The sequence below is a fragment of the Chiroxiphia lanceolata genome, chromosome 2 (genome assembly GCF_009829145.1).
Source record: "Chiroxiphia lanceolata isolate bChiLan1 chromosome 2, bChiLan1.pri, whole genome shotgun sequence".
NCBI classification, from domain to species: Eukaryota; Metazoa; Chordata; class Aves; order Passeriformes; family Pipridae; genus Chiroxiphia; species Chiroxiphia lanceolata.
This window is the reverse complement of record NC_045638.1, coordinates 11363943-11384190: the sequence shown is the minus strand read 5'-3', so window position 1 is coordinate 11384190 and position 20248 is coordinate 11363943. Positions and strand designations below refer to the sequence as shown.

The 20248-nt window shown below is 40.3% G+C and overlaps 1 protein-coding gene across 2 annotated transcripts; it reads right to left on the bottom strand.

Moving 5' to 3' along the window:
• Window positions 1-10292: 10292 nt before the first annotated feature.
• C2HXorf21 (chromosome 2 CXorf21 homolog) lies at window positions 10293-19358 on the bottom strand. 2 transcript variants are annotated; one of them, XM_032679953.1, is made up of 3 exons: window positions 19312-19358; window positions 17464-17541; window positions 10293-11264 (listed from the first exon to the last, which is right to left on the bottom strand). In XM_032679953.1, the coding sequence occupies exon 3, from the start codon at window positions 11258-11260 to the stop codon at window positions 10382-10384; it is 879 nt and encodes a 292-aa protein (XP_032535844.1). In that variant the 5' UTR covers window positions 11261-11264; window positions 17464-17541; window positions 19312-19358; the 3' UTR covers window positions 10293-10381. The 2 variants fall into 2 exon arrangements, with proteins under 2 accessions (XP_032535844.1, XP_032535843.1); XM_032679952.1 differs by lacking the exon at window positions 19312-19358 and having other exon boundaries at window positions 17464-17675.
• Between the last annotated feature and the right edge of the window lie 890 nt (window positions 19359-20248).

Sequence of the window (20248 nt, the reverse complement as noted above, 5' to 3'; positions counted from 1 at the left end):
TCTACTCCCCTCTATTCTCTTGCTATCTCTGAAGTGTCCCTTTTTTTTCTCTCCAGTTTTATCCCTGCCTCCACTTCTGTGGTAGGAATTCACACAACCCCTTTGCTGTACGTTTCACCACAGCACTCGTTGGCCCCAGTCAGCTCTCCAGGGCTGTTTTCACCAAACGCTGTCCCCTTCTCACCTCTCACTGTGTTTTACCAATCCGCTCATTGCCAGGGCTTCTTTCCCACTTGTCTCTAGCCAACAGTGCCACAAACTTTTCTATGGCCACGCAGTTCTTCCAGTTCAATGACATTTTTTCACCTTAAGATACTTCCTTCCTACCCTCTTTCCTTTCTCCTATGAGCATAATTTTTAATTTTCCTTCTGTTTCAGTCATGACTCCTAAGTCTTCTAGTCTCTACTTTTGCAACTCAGTTGACCACAACTCTAGATCCTTTTATATTTTACCTGCCATCACACTTTTCTCTATTTCCCCCTCCATTATTTTTCTTGATAAAAGAACTTTTGAGTACCCCAAATTAAAATTGTATTTCAACCTTTCAATTCCATGATACTATACCTTTCCTTGCTTTCAGTTTAATTTTACAATTTTTTCCTCCTTTTTTAATTTGATCTCCTCTGTTTGCCTCCATGGCTTTGTGTCCTCAGCATCATTTCTTTTGCATTTCTCCTGAACTCTTTTGCATATTTACCTTCACAACACAAAAATGTTTTATTCTCTTCTGCCTAAAAAACAGTAAAAAAAACCCTTTAATTTTATTTGTTTTCTTAATAACTTCATCTTTCAGTTCTCTTTTTACCTTAAGTTTATTCTCCATGCCAGTTACAACTGGTGTCCATCAACAAACACAGATAGCTCTTGTCCAAGTTCTCAGCTTCTGCATTCTCAAGTACTACAGCATTCTTTACAAACTCACTGCTTTCCACACCCTTCTATCAAGATTGTTCTACTGCCTTGTTTTGAGCACATTATTCTTCTCTCTTCATTCTTCCATCTGCTATCCTGCCTCTAAATCATCAAACATGAGTAAAAATAAATAGATTTACACCTCCTCATAGCCTAGCCCTATTCCATCTATCAAAAACTAAATAAGTAAATAAATAAATAAATAAATAAATAAATAAATAACAATAACTAATGACGCGTGGAGGCACACTACCTCCAAGATTATGAGATGGATGTCTAATGTTAGAAACTTCAGTCTAAGTCAGTGTATCTAACATACATAGCTTCTCTCTAAGTTATGGTCACATCACTGAAGTTACTGTTCATATATTTTGGGTAAATTTTTTTCTTTGTATTAAAGGCTTGTATGCTTTGTTTCATGACTCAGTCCATTGAGCTAATGACTTGCAAAGAAAAGTGGTGTATAATTGGAGTAAAGATGATACAAATTGCCTATAACAAAATTTGACTTTTAAATATTATTTTTAAATTTGTACTTGAAAGATCACACATTTTTTTTCCTCTTCTTTTGCTTTACTACTTTTTAAAATATGTTGATCACATCTTATAGTCAAGGGTCAGAGGCTGTGTGACTTCATTAGACAAAAGAATACATTTCATGGATTTTTCCAATATGCTTCTGTACACATTGTGAGCAGAATAAGGAAACAGGTCACCAGCGAACTTCATTTCATGGTACATGACAACTGGAATGCAAACTGGTTTAATCTCAAACTGGTTTATCTTCTTACAACATCCTTTAATCTTCAAATGCAAGATCATATTTTGCCTACATCAATGGCTCAATAACCCTTACAGTGTATGTAATGACAACTGACATTACATTAATTGATTTTAACAAAAGTACCTTAGAAATATGATGAAATAATTAGTAAATAATGATGTTCCTGACTGAAAGGTAATATACTATTTTACAAAATGATGAATCTATTATTTTAATCATTTCAAGTTGAATGAATGTTATTCTAGCAGGTACCATTCTGCTCTGCTCCAGTCTTCAAAAGTATGCTTATTAATAGACTTTCTGTTTTCCGCAGGAGTCCTCTGGATTACACGTCCAGTTTGGAATTGTTTTTAAAATAGACCATAGGCTTACAGAAATAAGAAACTCTACCACGCTTGTTCTAAGAACCTTATGTTGTTCTAATTGATTAATTTTAATTGCTTTTCCAATGACTAAACCTCTAGCTTCTTTCCTAAGTTTAGCTGATCAAGACCTGAATTAAAAGTAGGAAGAAAGAAAAAAAAAGCTACCTTAAGGCTGCTCCGTATATCACCATTGATTCAGTTGTCTAACATACTTATGATGTCCTTATGTCAAAGGAGAACACATTAAAAGTTGTCTAGGCCAAAGGGATATATCCAAAGGAAAATGTAAAAGAGGAAGAAAATAATGAGACCAGAGGAAATGAAACCAAATTAAGTAAGTGCTCAGAGATCAAGGCTGCTAAGAGAAACGGATAAAGAAAATGTTTACAAAGAGCTGTTAGCCTCGTTGGATTTAAAACTATAAAATTGGTACTATGGGATTGAAGAATATAGTTTGAAGCAAAACAAAAGTAGTTCTGTGAATTAAAAATAAACTCCACTAGTTTTTTCTTCTACTAATAAATATCTCTCTACTTTCCTACTCAATTCAAGTGGCACGTCTTTCTGTTATGAATTGTGCAGCTCTATATGAAGTCGAATGTCTTAACAGCAAATTTGGTTGCACAGTTTCAAATAATCTGCATATGACCTTGAATGTACAGGTTTTGTGAGATGGGCTGGAATTGGTCTGGATAAAATTTGGCTATTATGAGATTGAAATTGCAGAGCTTCTCTGCAGAAACAAGGTGAAACATTACACGTGAATGGAGTAGCAAGGTCAAGGTGGTGGAGTACTAATATATGCAGTGCCTGGTAAATGTGAATATTAAAGAGTAGTTGTCCTGAGCTATGATTATGTTAAGTATGGAAATTTATCCCTGCATTTGGAAGATACTAAGATGCCTAGAAGATGGATAAGTGTCATTTGGGAAGGGGCATGGAAGCAGAAACCTGGAATTTCTCTGGGATCATGAACCCAGTTATAAAGACACTGGATGTCTATCCAAAAATCAGAATAATAAGAGGGTCAGGATATGCCAGAAAGAATGTAGACATAATGCTGACTAGGTCTTCATCAGCTATTTGCATCGGCCGGCTCATCCTACCTCTTGACTGCTGCTGCCTGTTCCTTCCACATTTATCATTCAACCCATTCCTTAGTTTGGGAACCATGGACAAGGAGCGTGTTGTCACTCCTCAGAAATACACCATGAATCTCATGGCAATTGATGGTGGGGTTTTTTTAGAAAGGTTCAGGATTGCTGGGACTGAGAACCACAGCCATTGCTATTTCCCAACAACCATGACCACTCAGGCAGCAAAGCACGCACAGGAAAGGGACTGTGCAGGGGGTAGAGTGGCCAGGACTAAGAATGGTGCATGGGAGAAGGATGGATGGGAAAAGCGGGTCTCCAAAGGAATTTCCAGTGACAAGGGAGGACAAAGAACCCTCTCTGCTAGACTAGGTTGAGTGAGCCAGTAGCTCAGGGTCTCAGTGCCGAAAACTGGCTGTGGCCAGTGAACACCAAAGGCACAGCAGCTGCCACACGTTGACAAAATAAGGAATCTCTTGTTCATTTCCTGAAGGAGTTAGAAGTTAGGGATAGATGCTTCTAGATGTGCAGTTGAAAAGTTTCTGATTCGTGAAGCAGCAAAAATTAATCTTTGAGGTACAGTAAGAGCTGTTACGCCTTCTACCAGCTCCTGATGCACTCACTGTTCTTTCCCAAGGATGGCCACAAAAGCAGGTGCCCTTTTTTTAAAATTATGCTACGTGAATTTTTATATTAAATAATTAGTTCACATTGATATGTGATTGCCTAGGTCTTCTCAGGAGGAGCCTTAGATTAAATGTCAAGAAGAAATTCTTTACTGTAAGGATGGGGGAGCACAGGACCAGGTTGCCCAGAGAAGCTGTGGATGCCCCATTCCTGGAAGTGTTCAAGGCCAGATTGTATAGGGCTCTGAGCAACCTGATCTAGTGGGCATCCCTGCCCATGGCAAGAGAGTTGAAACTGGATGATTTTTAAGGTCCCTTCCACCCCAAACCATTCTATGATTCTGTAATCACTGGCTGATGTTTTCTGGGTTGATATTTGGAAATATCTTTTGATAGACAAACTGTGCCTACCTGTCAGATTATGCTTTTTTAAAATAATAAATTCTGGTTGCATATTATCAAATAATTAAATTTCTGCTTGATTTCTCCAGACTTTAAAGAACATGCCTGTGCATTTTTAATATGACCTTATTAATGGAAAAAAATGACAGCTCAGTGCATTTTTTTTTTCAATTTCTCAGCTTTTAGTCAAGCATTGGGCTTCTGAAGTGACACTTCAGCCAGCTTTTGTGAAATAGTTCAATAAAACCTTGAGATTAATTGGTTTAAAAGTGCTGGAACTGACAAACTCTAACCTCTCCCTCTTAAAACTGGTGAGACTACCGTTGCTAAGCCTATCTCTAACATGTTTAATATGTTCCTTTCTTTTTATATGGTTTCTACATAGAAATGCATTGGAATTTGTCACCTGTGCTGAAATGGTACTGATAAAATGATTACTGAGGTTTTTTCTTGTTCTACCCCTCCCCTCCAAATAGGACCCACTTTTAGGTGAATAAGCTTGTGAGCAAAAATGAACATTGGAGAACTGCATCCACGGAAATACCAAAGTCAGTTCTGTCGTCCATGATTTTATTTCTACAGTCCTAGCTCCGATTACAGAAAAATTAATCTGGAAAAAAGCCACTGAATGGCTTGTCTCTGTGACTCTTGCCTTCCCTATTCCCACTGCTTGTTCTTAGAGAGCTCTCCTATCCCACTTTGTGTTGAACAAGCAAAGCTCAGCAAAGGAGAGAAATACTTGGTAGTCAGAGCTGAGAAAGCCAGCATGAGGGTCTGGAGGAGGGTTTTGGAGTGTCTTCGTGGTTGCTGCTTCCAGTCCCCGCTATCACCCCAGGGGAGAAGGAGTGTGAGCTGGAACATGGCTGTCCTGCACAGCTGGTAGGGCACTAGAGGTCCCTTATGTCTCCTGCCCAGATGTGGCTGCAGAGGGAATGAAGGAAACCCCATGTTGGATGCTATAACTCTTTATGCTTGAAAAGTGCCATGAGTGAGGCTGGTAAGATTGCTGTCTCTTAAACACAGAGGCGCTCCTTCCAGGCAGGAAGTGCCTGGAAATGCTGCCACCCCTCAGGCTTGTCTTCACTTGGAAAATTCTGAAACCTCTTTCCTTAGCTCCTCATCATCTCCCGGTGTGTTTCACAAACTCTGCTCTGTAAGGGCTTCCTCCACCTCCACTGGGGTAGTGAGGGCACTTCTACCACAGGAACTCTGCAGCCACCACCAGCCTTTAAGCCTCCCCAACATCCTCCCCCTTTGCCAGTGGTTCTCTCCAGATGTTCAGTATCTAGCTCTGCCATCTTACTGATCCTTCTCCTGGCTGCCAGGGGATCATCTTCTGTGAGGGGGCCAAGGGGAGGTTAGAGAGCACAGGAGTGAGGAGTGTAAAACCACCAAACATGGGGTTGCGTGACAGGAGGACAAAGGGAAGCCTTGGGTCTGTGCCGGAGGTTTTGGTATGGCAGCAGTGCAGGAGCCCTCAGTGACCAGCCTTGTGGAAAGCTAAAGCAGGAGTGTAATGCTGGGGGAACAGCAGCACAGAGTTCAGTAACAGTCAAATGTCAACTCACAATGAGGCACTGCCAATATTCCTCAAGGGGATTTTCGCTTCAGGCAAGGTAGTTCATCCAACATTTACCTTGAAAGAGATGTAAGAAGATCTGAGAATGAGCCTCAGGAACACTGTTCCCTTCAACCCTTTAGAAAGCCTGCTTAATATTCCGAAAAGCCACCCTAATCCTGTCAGCAGTAATGCTGGAGATACAGTAAGCCAGCTCTTCCCAGTACAGCACAAGTAACACTGCAGTGCACGGAATAATTCTGGTTTGACCTGAACTTCTGTTCCGTTACATGTTAGTCATTTTTTGCTACACATTTCTAAACTGCAGGTGTCTTCTAAGTCGGTGGTGGTTTTACCCAGCACAGCACTGCTTGGGGACTGGGTCCATGTTAGCTGAGATGAATCCACCAACCAGAGGCCAGCACTGGTGATTTGGATGTCAATACATTGATTTAAGCTGTTTGTTGTGTTCACGCTCTGTGTAATTAATGTAGATGGAGAAATTATGTCCCTTCTGAGCACCATCCACAGCCATCACATGAGTCTGTCAGAGACTCTGTGAACACAGAGGTGTCAAGTGGACACACACCAGCTGTCGTGGGCATACAGGCTGCATTTAACAAGGTGTGTAGCAACTTGCTAACTTCTTCAGTCAGTAGAAGTGCAGCAGGCCTTTCATATCTTAATATTGGCTTAAAATCTGCAGTAAGATGTCACTGTAATGGTGATCTCCCTAAACTGATAATTGTCCCTCCTGAATCTTGAAGAAAAAGGGATGCCTCCCCTGTTCACACCAGTAACAAATTTTGATAACCAAGGTAATAAAACCTGCAGTCCCTTTTGCCCCTTCCTGCCCAAGCCCTTTATACTGGCAGCTGGTTACATCCGCAGCAGGTCCTATGTCCAAGAGAAATCTATAGTAAGAAGAAGCTGAGGGGAGGAACAGTCCTAAACTCCCCATTGCTTCAGCCTTTGAAAGGACAGCAGAAGGGGAATGAAATGAACTTTGGGGTGCTCCATCAACCCCACCAGTGCTGGGAGGTCATAGGGTACTCTTGCCCTGTAGCAGCTTCCCCTAGGTGAAACAGGAACAATATGCCTGGCTGGAGTCAGTGTTATAGAACCTCATTTATTTCAGTTCTAGATGCTTATCTTTTTGCCTTCATCCGAACGCAGCAATCAGAGCATGAAATGCTCACTGTCATATTCAGCACAAAGCCCAACCTGCACTTTAAATCCCTTTTTCTCCCCCTCAGTGCTTCTTCGTATGGACAAGAAATCAGAGTTGACAAAGGAGTTAACCCCAAATGCAAGACTTACAGGTTCCAACAAATTTGAAAAACTCCTTTTCCTTCTCTTTTCTCCCTCTGACAAGGATTTTTCTTGTCACATTGCACATCCAGCCTTCCTGGGGTCCACAGGTAATGTTCATCTGCCACAGTGATGGGCTCAGACTCTTGGGGGCACAGTCACACTATCTATAAACAAAAAAATTCCTAGCTGCTATAATCATGTTTTCAGTAATGGATAACATGTTCTGAAAAAAATGCCTAAGGAAGCTGCTAGAGTATGCTGAAGGTGGCTATAAACTATTCTTCTGAGATCAGTTGCTTGACAGTTGGTCAAAATATCAACCAAACAGTTACTGAAATATTCCTTATAGTTTTCTTTGCCTTCTTAAGCGATCTTAGTCATACGAAAATAACCATACTGCTAAGAATTATCGTGAGGGTAGAATTCAAACTCTCCTCTCCAACACACACTCCACTGGGACTCCATTACAATTTTGACAAGCTTATGTCAAGAAATTATATGCCTCTCACTAAAAATTAGTTATTTAAGAGAGCTACTAAAAAATTGGGATCTCTCTCTTTAAACATTTGACCCTGAGGCAGAAGAAGAGGGGAAGGAGAGAGAAGGAGAGAGAATATCATAATCTCTTTAGATAACAACCTGACTCATGGTAATTGCAGCCTAATTGCTATCCAAGTGCTTTCAGCAGGAAACAGGCATACATAGAGAGGCACCTGTGCAGAGAAGGATTAGTTTTAAATGGAAGAAGGACAGAGATATAAATGCATTTTCATCTGAGTATAGTGGAAAGCAAGAAGAAGTTGTTTGTTTATGTAAAAACTGCCTTAAGTCCAGGACCTGCTTCAGATAATGGGATGTGGCTGGCATGTAATTCATGTGAGAAACAGGTACACTACAGGACTCAGAATGAAATGGGCATTTATATTTAAGTAGGGAAAAGAAAATAACCACATGTGGGGAAAAAAGTGTTTGATGCTCTCTGTCCAAAATAAATCAGCTTCTGCAATGATTATGACTCTTCTATGAATAAAATTCATAATGTCAGTCTGGCAATACAAAATACGACCTTTACTTGAAAGTCAGTGTGACTGTAGTAAGTGATTTGCTTGGAAGAAAGGTGCATGAGAAAGGAATGGTCAGTAATTGGTTGATAAGTATCAAACATGCCCTTTATATGCACAAGCCATGCTTTTGTACATTTATGATTTGTTGTTCTTCTCTACTGCTCCGTTCTCTGAGCACTTGAGCCCCCAGCTCTGGCTGCAGCCCCCCTGACACAGCAGCTGTGTGCCCAGCAAGCAAGAGGAGGTCTGGGCAGAGCTCTCAGCCTCTGTTCTCCAGCTGCCCTCGCTACTTCCTGCAGCAGTTCTGAGAACGGGGCCGTGGTGACCAGGTGCTACCCACAGGTCTTGGAGGGAAATGAAGATCTGTATTTCTGAGTAAGAGATGATAAAATGGTGCCTTGTTTGCACAGGACACGGTCTGTGGAGCGGGGAGAGTTGAGTATAAGAATCGATTGTGTTCTCTGATGAAGGAGTCAGGCCTTTCAGCAAGGGTATCGATTTATGCATTCAACTCTGCAAGTTGCTTTCCAGTACATCTTTTGCTACTAAAACTCAGTGATGTGAATGTCAATAGGCATGAAAAAAAGCCCCATGTTTTGAAAAGCCTGGATATCTATCTGTAGGACATAAAAACTACTACATTTCTTTGCTTTTGCTGTCCTCTGCAAGCCATTTTCATAGATTGCTGGTAATAGATTTTGCATGCAGTACCCATGTCTGTGCCTATGTCTTAAAAATAACCTTTTTTTCCTATTTGTAAATAGCATTTGATCACAGTCCAGAAATATTTTAGGCCAGAAATTATCTATCTTTTATTGCTGAATAATAGTATTTTGGTAGGCTGCTATGGCAAGAGATGTACATGCTCTGGGTTCAAGTATCAAAGGTTCTTATGGCAACTGTTTTTTGGATACCTTTACAACTAGGAAACCATGCTAAGCCATCCCAGTAACCTCTGGAAAGACAGCAGAATGGAATAAACTGACATGTTTACCATCTTACATTTGTTTTTAAAATATACATAAAAGCATGCCTTACTGAAAAAAAAAAAGAATAAAAAAACACACGCACAAAGGCCAAAACAATACTGTGGGAAAAAAGGAAACAATAACATGAGAACGTTTTATGAATATTTAGTATAAATTAGTATTTTGTTATACTGATACTTAAACTTCAACCAGTGATAGATTGGCATTGTCAATATGTTATACATCATATAGACTAAGAATAGGTACCAATCCTTGCCACAAGGCATCTCTGGGTACTGGTTTTTTCTTCTTTTTTAAGGCTTGGTGAAATTTTACAAAATAGGACCTCCTATTATAGATTCATCAGGTTCAAATGACCTTGACCTATAATACACAGCAGCAATCCTAACTAAAATAAATGGTCAGCCATGCTGTTAAGCACCCCATTTCAGCTTCCCTTCTGCATTCCAAGGTACTGTTTGCATTAATCCAACAGTCTTTATTATCATCACTATCCCCGACACGACCCTTCCACAGCTGCAGGTCTGTAAGTAGCTAGTGAAGGTGGTGACTGCCTGTGATCACAGATCTCCAGTGTTCATTGTCAGGTTTCAGGTCATTGCAAACCACACATATACACTCCTGATGATGACTTCTGTTTGGAAACATAGCCTGTGCTTCAAAAAAAAGGGATGGTAATTCTTGAACAGGAAGATGTCAGTTAAATAATTAGGGTTAGCATAGAAGAAACCATAAAGTGTCTATCCCTTAATATCTTCAAGAACAAACTATAAAACTTCTGTGAGGGATGTCATAAGTACATTTGGGGGAGGGAGATGAATTAGATGACATCCTAAATTCTGTAAATTCTGTAAATTTCTGTGGCTCTGTCATCACTGTGCTTGCCCTTGCTTGAGTGCAAGCCTTCACAAGCACAGACCCAGGGGTAGATTGGAAGATGCCAGAGAGAGGAGGTTTGAAATGATATATCAAGCATGTGGGAAAGAAAACAAACACCTGAGCACCTGGAAGAGTGTCATATGCTCTTAGTAATTTTTCCATGAAATCTTTTTAATGTCTGAGGGTTACTCATGAACTTTTTATAAAAAATAGTCATCTGGTCCACAGTAGAGACTGCACAGTACAGGTAGTTTTATTTATTTAATACATATTGGAAGGTTTAATTTAAGTCATAGATGGTAAATGTGTTTTTATGAAGCAGAAAAGTGTCTTAAGAAACTAAAAATTGACTCTGCAGGACATAAAAACTTTCTAACACCAGCCATTCAAACACTAAGGGTTAATGTGGCTATACTGGGAAATATGTAGAGTAGGTGTGCTCATTTCTGAGGATATCTTTTCACTGGCTATTTGTAGGAAGCGGCTGATGACAATGTCTTTGGCCTTCATGGTCTCCATATTCCTTTCCCGTGATATCTGCATGCTGATTTGATCCACATTAGCCATGATAAGCTCCGAGGCCAGGATCTGAGTGGGGGATGCCCTGTTTGCTGTGCTATCCATGATGTACTGCTTGTACAGTTCCACCAGCTTCTGCTCGAGGTAGTCGTTCAGGGCCGAGTCAGAGAGGGGCTGCTGGTGTGGCCCCAAGCTCGCCAGTCTCCAGCACGAGGAGTAGCCTTGGCCCGGCTTTCGGACGGTGTCGCTGGAGGGGGGGACCCTCACGGACTCCAAGGCGGGAGGAATCTCTGAGGACTCCAAGAAGGGGCCTATGCCACTGTCACAAGCAAAATCTGTCGTGACTGAGCTGATGGGCACCACGTAGTCCCCAGCTATATGCAAATCGTTGTAATTCTTGCAAATGCTTTTGCAGGAAGGTGGAACCAGGTAGGTGACTTTTTTCGTCAGCCCTTCACAGGCATGTGTAGCTGGAGATGGCTGCCCTGTGGGCGCAGGGTGATGTGTAGGCTGTGGGAGATTATCCTTCTGCCTTCTGCTGTGCTTGCTACCTCTAGAGCAGACTGAGGAAATGCACTTACCAGCAGATCTGCATCTCTGAAGGAGGCTTTTTCCTTGTGCTTCATCCGTGGGAGAATAATTAATGGATCTCATTTCATATACCACTTCATCAGCCGAAGTCTTGCTGTAGAGCTCAGGGTTCAGGTCTCCACAAAAGTAGGTGATTCTGTAAAGATAACCTTCTGACAGCATCCTCCTCCAAAGTCAAGGAACCACCAGCAGACAGAAAAATGATAAGAAGAAGTTAATTACAAAAAGTTCATTATAAATTCACTGAATGGTGATTACACTCACAAGTCTGTTATAGCTGGAGAGATGTTTCTAATTTGGATGTGAATAAGAGTGTCTTTCCAGAGTATTTGAGTCAATGAGTGATTATCCTGTCTCCCTGTTGTGCTGTTAACTCAATCATATCAAAGGATATTCTGTATAACACAACATACACCATGTCCAATGCATCCAATGACAAGTGACTTGCAGAGAGAAGGACAAGAAGTGCTTTGTTGTGGAATAGCTCCTGTAATAATTTACACTTAAATATGTCTGGTTTTGCCCTGGACTTCATTAAGAAGCCAAGGAGCTTCCCCCGTTTTCTCATATGCTTTGAAGCAATTTTTGTTATGTGTGGTTTGTCAACTGCCTCCGAACTATACTGATTTGAGATTCATATTGAGAGTATCACCCCTTCTCTTTCCAGACTAATCAACAACTGTAGGTTTGGTTCCTTTTTCACTAAAAAATCTCAGACCATTAAATTTGCACTTTGCACTTCTGCATTGCAATCAGAATGGAATTAATTGTCTCTCACTTTTAGACATGAAAATGTCAGTGACAAAAGCAAAACCTTTTAGAGGCATGATTCATCTGGCCTGGTTTAGACACCTAAGTCAAAATGAGGTGAACTGTGCCCTAGATTTGCTTATCACTCTCCAGTTGCTGTAAAAGAATCTCAAACTGATCACCCTAGATGTAGAAATCTGCAGTGTACTTTTGAAGAGTTATATTTCAGTGCAATGCATAGGAAAATGCACATTTCAGAGGTACTTCAGCTCTTTCACTGTGAGATTAGTCGCACCACCAGCTCTGAAATCAGTTTCCATTACATTTCTGCAAAGGCACAGCCAGCTTCCAACAGTCTCTCCACTCTCTGAGCAGGTAGATCACTTTGAAAAGCTGCTCAGACATGTTAGTAATTAAAGACAAGACTTGCTAGCAAGGACACACATGCATCTGCACAGTAAATGTTCTGCCCGAGCTTTAGCAACTCCACTACCACTAAAACTGTTCTTAAGTCCACCTCTGTGTCTTTTTTTTTTAACAGATGTCAAGGATACAATCAATGGGAAAGATGTCCTAAAGAAATTGTTTAGTCTAGCAAAGAGAAAGTAGATTTAAAGTGAAAATAAATTAAATTAAAATCATTTTTTCTTTCTATAATACAAAATATCTTGTGTGATTGAGAAACAAATAGCTTGTCTTTGCTTTAATTGCAAATACTTTTCTTCATTTACTATTTAACCCAATTATTATCCTTAATGGATACTGCCTCTGTAGAAACGAAAATATGTCCCAGTTATTTGACAATTTTCCTGTCTCTTTCAAAACTCCTGCTGTGATGGAGTCCCAGAACGGGAACACCTTCCCACAAACTGTGAATGAAGAGGTGGCATCTTTCTGGTACACGCTGTACTATCCTCTGCTGCTGTCAATGGCTCAGCTTATCTTTATAATTGTTGTGCAAATCCTGTCTAAGCAAGGATATAGACTTTGCACAGATGTAGGAGACTGTGAGAAAAGACTTTCCTTGGGACAGGGAATCACTTCCACTCCAAAAAGAAGAAGAAGAAGGTTGGAGGGAAAATCACTTTCCTTCAGACAGAAATATTAATGGAAATTAGATGTGCCCAAACACTTGCTTTGGTGACCATGGATCCTCTCTGATGCTGCCAGTTGTGTGAGATTTCCCACAGGCAGTAGCAATTAATGAAAAGTGATCTGCTTACACAAGAGGGGAAAAAATCATGTTTGGGGCTTGGCACTCCTTGCAGGACACTGCTGTTGTCTTGCTTTAGGTTTTAGCTCTAATTAAGAGCTCAGAACTCTTAGCCAAATACTAGAGCTACTCAGGTTATCAACTCATCCTCCTCTCTCTTCTGCTTCTGTTCCTCTCTTTTGCAGTGCAAAGGCTGTTCCCTTCCCCCAGCCATCCATGGCCCAGATGGCTTTATTGCAAAGTCACCACTAACTTTGGCTGGCTTGAATCTGCAATTGTTATACATTTACTGGTATGCTATTTTTAATGTGGATTCTGAGAAATGAGTGGAAATGTAACATATGGCCTGTCCACTGCTCAACCAACAAAGGCAAAGATGGTTGTGTTCAGGTAGCACATGACACTTCAATCTTTCCTACTCCCCAGATGTCAGTCGTTTCTGCCATAAAGTGATGCATGAGGGAAACGAAACCTTTGGTTTCATTTCTTTGCACTGCATTCTGCTATACTTATTTTAAGAGTTTTGGAGCACATTGTCTGAGACAGGAGTGGAAACAAAAGAACTGGCAAATTGAAAAATATTAGGCTCCTATTGTGCTCAGGAGCTGTGTGTCCTGCTGAATGAGTTACAGGTTTACCCTCTAAAGTTGGCAAGGGCTATTGCACTAATCTGGTTATTCTACATGGAAATCTGATTGAAGTTTTCATAGGCAGTGTTGAGAGCCTGAATTCAATAGGGAGGTGCATATAACTCTGGTCTCTCTCATCCTAGTACTTAATATAAAATATACCTCTTTCAAGTTATTATGCCATCACTCCGGCAGACATGCAATTGGGTCACCTTTAGTTTTTGCATTTTAAATCTGATAAGGATTGCAGATTCCATTAATTCTGATTTCTCCTTTCTCTTCTCTTAATCCCCCTTCCGTGCCACAGACACACATATACACCAGGATTCCAAGAGCACAGAGATTATATCTAAAGTCTTTCAATATTTGGGCTTCATGCTTCTCAAATTCACATTTCACTTCCCTCTGCCTGAAAATAACTGCATAAGTTTTTGTTACAATTCTGATCTGTCACATTTTGCATGTGAGGTGAACAGAGACATTTTCCTTGTGTGGCTACTGTCCTGGAAATGGGAGCTGACTACATTATGTGTAAGCCTATTGGAGATAGAGGGAGAAGTCTGTCTGGTTTACGCTGTCTTTTCTATCTGACATAGTCTTTAGTACTGTCAGATGATCTTAAAAATTCATATGTCTTGCCTGGGGTTTTTGTTCAGTTCTCCAGCAGAAGAAAGCCTAAAGGCAGGATGAATGTTTAAAGTCACATGGAGAATCCAGTGGTATTGCCAGTGTGTGGCAGCAAATTTGCCAGGTCATAGTTCTTGTAGATGGTGACAATGTTTGCATAAAGACCCCAGACTACAGTCTGTGAGCAGGAAAATAGAATGGGAGTTCTTGGCTCAGGATAAGCAAAACACTTAAGGACAGCCTGAGAAGTGTACACAATTGATATCATAAATTGTGTCCTATACAAAAACCTGAGTACGACGAAAAGTTGCTATGGAAAACAGAAAGAACATTTGATCCAGAACAGCTGGAATCACACTTCAATGGGGAGGGGGACATTCTTTTGCATTGTAAAAAGAGGGGATGGAAACTGATAGAAGAGACAAGCTCGTTTGGAATATGTCTGGCTTTCAGATCTCTATGCAGGGATCTGAGTGGCATTAAAGTTGTGCTGCTGGTGATTAGAGCTCAAGTCTCATCACAGAGTTCTAATTGATTTATTACACAGCATCCCAGATGACAGTCCCCCTGTCTTGAGGGAATTCAGATCCTGTGGATCCATCTGTAATATTTTTTCCCTATTTTAAGACATACTTTTCCAGGCTGTGGAGATACAGACAAATCCTTTCAGTGAGGTTTGGGATCCCCCTCAGAATGTTAGACATGGATGCAAGAGTCTCAGCAAGCAGAATAGTTTGGAGAGTAAACTTGTATGTGTTGCAGGACAGCTCATCATAGTATGCCAGTATTTGCAGCTGCAAAGATAGAGGCTCTCTCTTCACAAGCAGCCACATGGAAAAGTGGCAATAAGTACAAGTTACATCAGAATAGATTCATAGAATCATTTAGATTGGAAAAGACCTCTAAGAGGTCTTTGAGTCCAACTATTAGCCTAGAACCACCATGTTCCCCACTAAACCATGTCCCTAAACGCCACAATCACTGATTTTTTGAATGATTCCAGGAATAAGAAGAAAGAGGTTTCATCTCAATTTAAAAATTAAATTTTTTTACTGTGAGAACTATGATTGGAGTAATCTTCCCAGGGACATTGTGGAGTCCCCTTTACTGGAGGTTTTCAAGATGGGATTGGACAAGCTTTTGCATAATCTCATCTTTTCCAACATGGGCTGCTCTATGACTAAGATTCTACAATAGCAGTGGCTGCTATTTGAGGTAGGAGTTGGCCCACTTTGCCCATGGCAGAAGAGAAGAGGAATAGCTGAGGTGGTTTTGCACAAGCATCCGAATGCTGCCCGCTGGGTGTGTTACTTCCTCTCCCTGCTGCTGCTGCTCTGGAAGATCTGAGACCTGAAGGGCTGCACCATGAGGCTCTTTCAGCAGTGGTCATGAGCCAAATTCTTCTTGTCCCTGCCCACAGCTCTCTTCACTCTGATCTTTTGGTCTTCCCACAGGAGAAAATACAAGCCCTGCTCATCTTCCTGATTCACAAGTCAACAGTTCAAGAGATGCAGGAAAGATAGGAGTACTTCTCCCATGTTTCAAGGGGAATGAGTATGTTTGAGAGAATAACAATCCTGTATTTCAAGAGTATGAGGAAATCTCCCTGAAGGTCAGGCTGAAGAAAGCAAGTGAGGAAAGACATCTTCCCCAACACATTACACTTTATATGTCTACTGTATTATTGAAAGTTCTTGTTATACAGGTGTCTACCCATTTTTAATCATGCTAAATGGATGACAGTGAGTTTCTGGAGCAGCTGATTTCTTAGAAAAAAATATGTTCTTAATGTATGCTTGAGTGCTACTGTGGAGTTTGGGGGGACATGCTTCCATAAAAATACAATGAAAACTGTATGCTGGTAAATACAGCTTGTTGAGCTCTCAAATAATTTCCCAACCAAGTCTGTTTCATCAGTTCAAGTCCCTTGAAAATTCACAAATGCAAGCCCTTTTCATAATTTTCTACATTTTTCTTAATCATATATACCCACACAAAGTAGGGTTAGGATCACATCAATCCAGTTGGATAACATTTTACATCTCATATCTGCAGCTGTAAACAACAGCATGAAATGTGAGACTGGAAAGAATAAGGCTCCACATTCATAAGGAGGACTTGACTACATGGTATTTCTACATTGTGCTTTTATGTTTTTCTTCCTGAGGTGGAAATCATTTCATGTTTCTGGATGTCTGTGTTTATTTTAATGAGTTGTTAGTTGTTATGACTGAACTACATGAACTACAATATTTTGTATCTAAGCATTTGAAGTAAAGGGACAATAAATTCATGTGCACTCCTATAGAAGATAACACACTTTTGAGAACTGAAAAGAATAAAGAGTAAAGAAAGATAGAAAAGACTGGATATGTTTCCCAGGAGTGAGTGAAATAGTCCACAAACAGGCATTGAAATGTTAGTCAAATTTTCTGTAAAGCATAAAAAGGGAGGGAGAGGGTACATGATGTGCATGTACACCCATGTCAAACTGTGAATTTGCAGCAAACCAGGAAACTTGCTGTGAATCAGGAAAATACAATGATAAAGTTTTGTTGTTTATACTTTTTAACATCGTCATGTTTTCAGAGATGTCTCAGCTTTTTTCCTATGAATTTTTTTTAAATATGATGCCCATATTCATCTCTTGGTGCCTATTTTTATTTCTAATCTATAAATAGCGTACTCCACTTTAAGGACTGTACTTACACAGTGCAGTAACACGTGCAGAAAGTTCAATAACAATACCATAATTACAATAAAAGCAACACATCTGGTAAGACTCCCTTTAAAAATATTCAGAAAAACATTTTTTCTGAAATCAGACATGATTTTGTGAAAGTATTTAGAATTATCATAGGAACAATGTTGTTTTTTTCATTTTGAAGTCACGTCGCAATCACAGTTGGTCATGGTTGTGAATATGGCACCTTTGAAGTGTTCTCATCCCTTCTTAAGGCAGCAGAAACTGCGTGTGGACAGTGGCTGAGACTCTGCAAACACAGGTGCATTCAAAACAGAAAGAGCACATCTTCAATTTACCCTCTACCAGCTGTGATCCCACACAGACAGAAGTGAGCCACTTTGATAAGCAAGGATAACATCGTCATACATTTATATAATGCATAGTATATTTTAGTTCTTACCTCCAAAGATACAGCAGCCGACCGGGTACAGCAAATTTGATGTCTTCTAACTAGTTTGAAGCTTCCTGTGTGTCTGTCCTACCCCAAAATGCAATGTTCTGTTTTTATTTCCTTTTTAAATACACTTCTAAGATAACATCTGTTTTACTTCTAATCCTCTATAGCAAAGAAGTATAGAAAGAAAGTCCCTTAGGAGATCAGGGGGTTTTATAACTGACTGAACTGCAACACACTAAACTTGCTTCCCCTTTTATGTCTAAATGAAACTTCCTTGTGAAACCATGTACTGTTAAAATAGCTGATTGCAACACAATCCAGGCAGATGGACTGTTATATGAAAAAAAAACCTGGTGAGTTGAACAGCCAGAACAATCTTAGAGAAACTGCTCATCTGTTGGTACCGTACAGTGCACCCCATTTCGGTCACTATCCATCTCCTTTTAACTGATGCAGAGAGACATCTTGACATGTCAAGATTGTCATGCCAAATGGGTTGGAAGAGTGAGGTGCCCAAGCAGAAATGTATTCCACAGCAGGCCTGCTTTGCTCTCTGCAGACCCTGGCACATATAATTTTCCATCAAACAGCAGAGCACAGATGCTTCATCAAGGTTTTACTTGGTGTGGGCAACACTTGTCAGGAGGAAAGTTAGACCCAAAAGTTAGACCTTGTCTTTTTTAGCACTCCGTGCTTGCCATACCCAGGCAGGCAGCTTGTCTTATCAGGGGTAGTGGATGAAAATACCTTAGGCAAGCAGGAATTCATCCTCCAAGCTTGAGGTGTACGGGCAAGGAATATGGCTTTGAGGTTGGTGTTGGAGTATTCCTTAAAGGGCAGAGGACAAGTCCTGTTTGAAGCATAGAACTGGACTGTTTTAATTGATCCAAATGGAACATACAAAATTTGCTTAAGAAGGCATCATTAGGTGTCCATACATTATAATAATAAGAGAAATACATAAGAAATACATTTTAATTCTCAGTAAATTTTAACTTCCACATTGAGGACCGTTTGGTTTTTTTTCTCAGAACCCTCGAACTATGCCAGCCAGAAACCATACTTCTAAGAACATCATTTCCCTAAATAATCACTGTGATGCAACATATGATTGAGACTAGTATCAAAGTCTTTTCCAGAGTCTTCTTAGACATAGACATGGAAAAAGTACATGTGCCAATCTGGTCCTACCTCCACATCCCTAGCTGATTCATACAAGAGTTTAATAGGTTATATTGTACCCAATCATATGCCATGCTAGGATCAACAGCAGCTAAAATGCATAAAAACTGTACAAAACTGGCAGTTTAATGCAAGTCTCAACAGACATCTTTGCTGAAAAAAATGATCCCTGTGGAAACAAAGCTACTGTAGTAGCAGACCAACTCTCTTTTGTTTAATATTAACATTAATATTAATATTAGTATACTTTTTTCCTTTAATCCTTCATTCTTACTATGGACCAATCTTGGGCTTGTCAGATTTATATTGGTCTAACACTTTTTGTTGTTGTTTCCTTATCTGGATGAAATTGAAGGGAGCAAGAAATAAATCATGAGGAAGTTTTATCTCTTCTGTAGATCCAGAGAGCTCTATAGTTACAGGAGATCAATATTTCTAGTTAGACTGTTGGGAAATAAATTTGGTAGTGTAAAAAAGAATTTCTGTAAAGGTCCTTAGAGAGTTTTCAAAATATTTTTTTAATCATCTAAACCCATGTAAAACAGGAAGATATAAACAGACAGATATTAAAGGAAAAGTGCTTCCACAGCCAGAAATTACAGGTATCCAGAATCACTGAAAAGTCGATCTACTTTTCTAGAGATACTTAAGTATGGATTTAAGACTTACCTTCAGGCAACTAGATTGGAAAATACAAGTGGCTTCCCCCCTCCCCAAGTTGTGCACATGGAATGTTTACAGTTCTCTAGAGAACACCGCCTCTATTTCTGCACAGTAGCTTTATGTATCTGTGGAAGGGAGATGTAAACCTGTAATTTCTTGTCATATAAATTGTACATTAACATCCTGATGATCTGGGCTTTGGGAGCATTCATTTATTCTAGTGACCTTTTCCACATTCACTCCTGACCTTGGAAGACCTATCCTCAGCTAAGAATCACTGTTTTATGTGAATTTCTACCACGTGGCTTATAAACTGCTCTGAGTGTAGCACTCTGAGGGCCTGATCCAGAGCTGAGTGAGCTGGGAGATGTTACAGCACAGCGGCACCTGACCCCTTTCACAGAGATGCCTGCGTGTGCTGTGCCTCCTGCACCCAGTGGAATAGATGTAAGAGGAAAGGGAAAGCTTCAGCACCTCAGGGAGTCTTTCAGTCAGTCTCTGCATCTGTAAATGTAGCTCAAATATTTTGAGGCCACGCGAACTAATTTTTGTCAGTGTACTTCACTACTGCAAGCCCAATGCACCAAGACTGTGCATCCCTATCCCCAAAGAGAAAAGAAAAACATTTCAAGTAAACTGTTCCTTCTCTACCACATTCTTCTATTCACAGAGAATTTCCTCGAGGCAACTGCTTTAATTTTGATCCCACATACATCTACCTTAGCTTCTTATTTCAACTCAAGAGTTTATTTTCAAAACAAATGCGTCAGTTGTTTGCCCTCACTGTGCTTTGGTTTGCCCCTCGAAGCACATGAAACAGACTCCTTTTGGATGAAACTCAGTGGGAGAACACACACCAGGACCATACCTGTAACTTGCCATGGCCAAATTTCCTCATGGACTTTCATGGAGCCACAGTGGAGCTGATCCAAAATCACCTTCC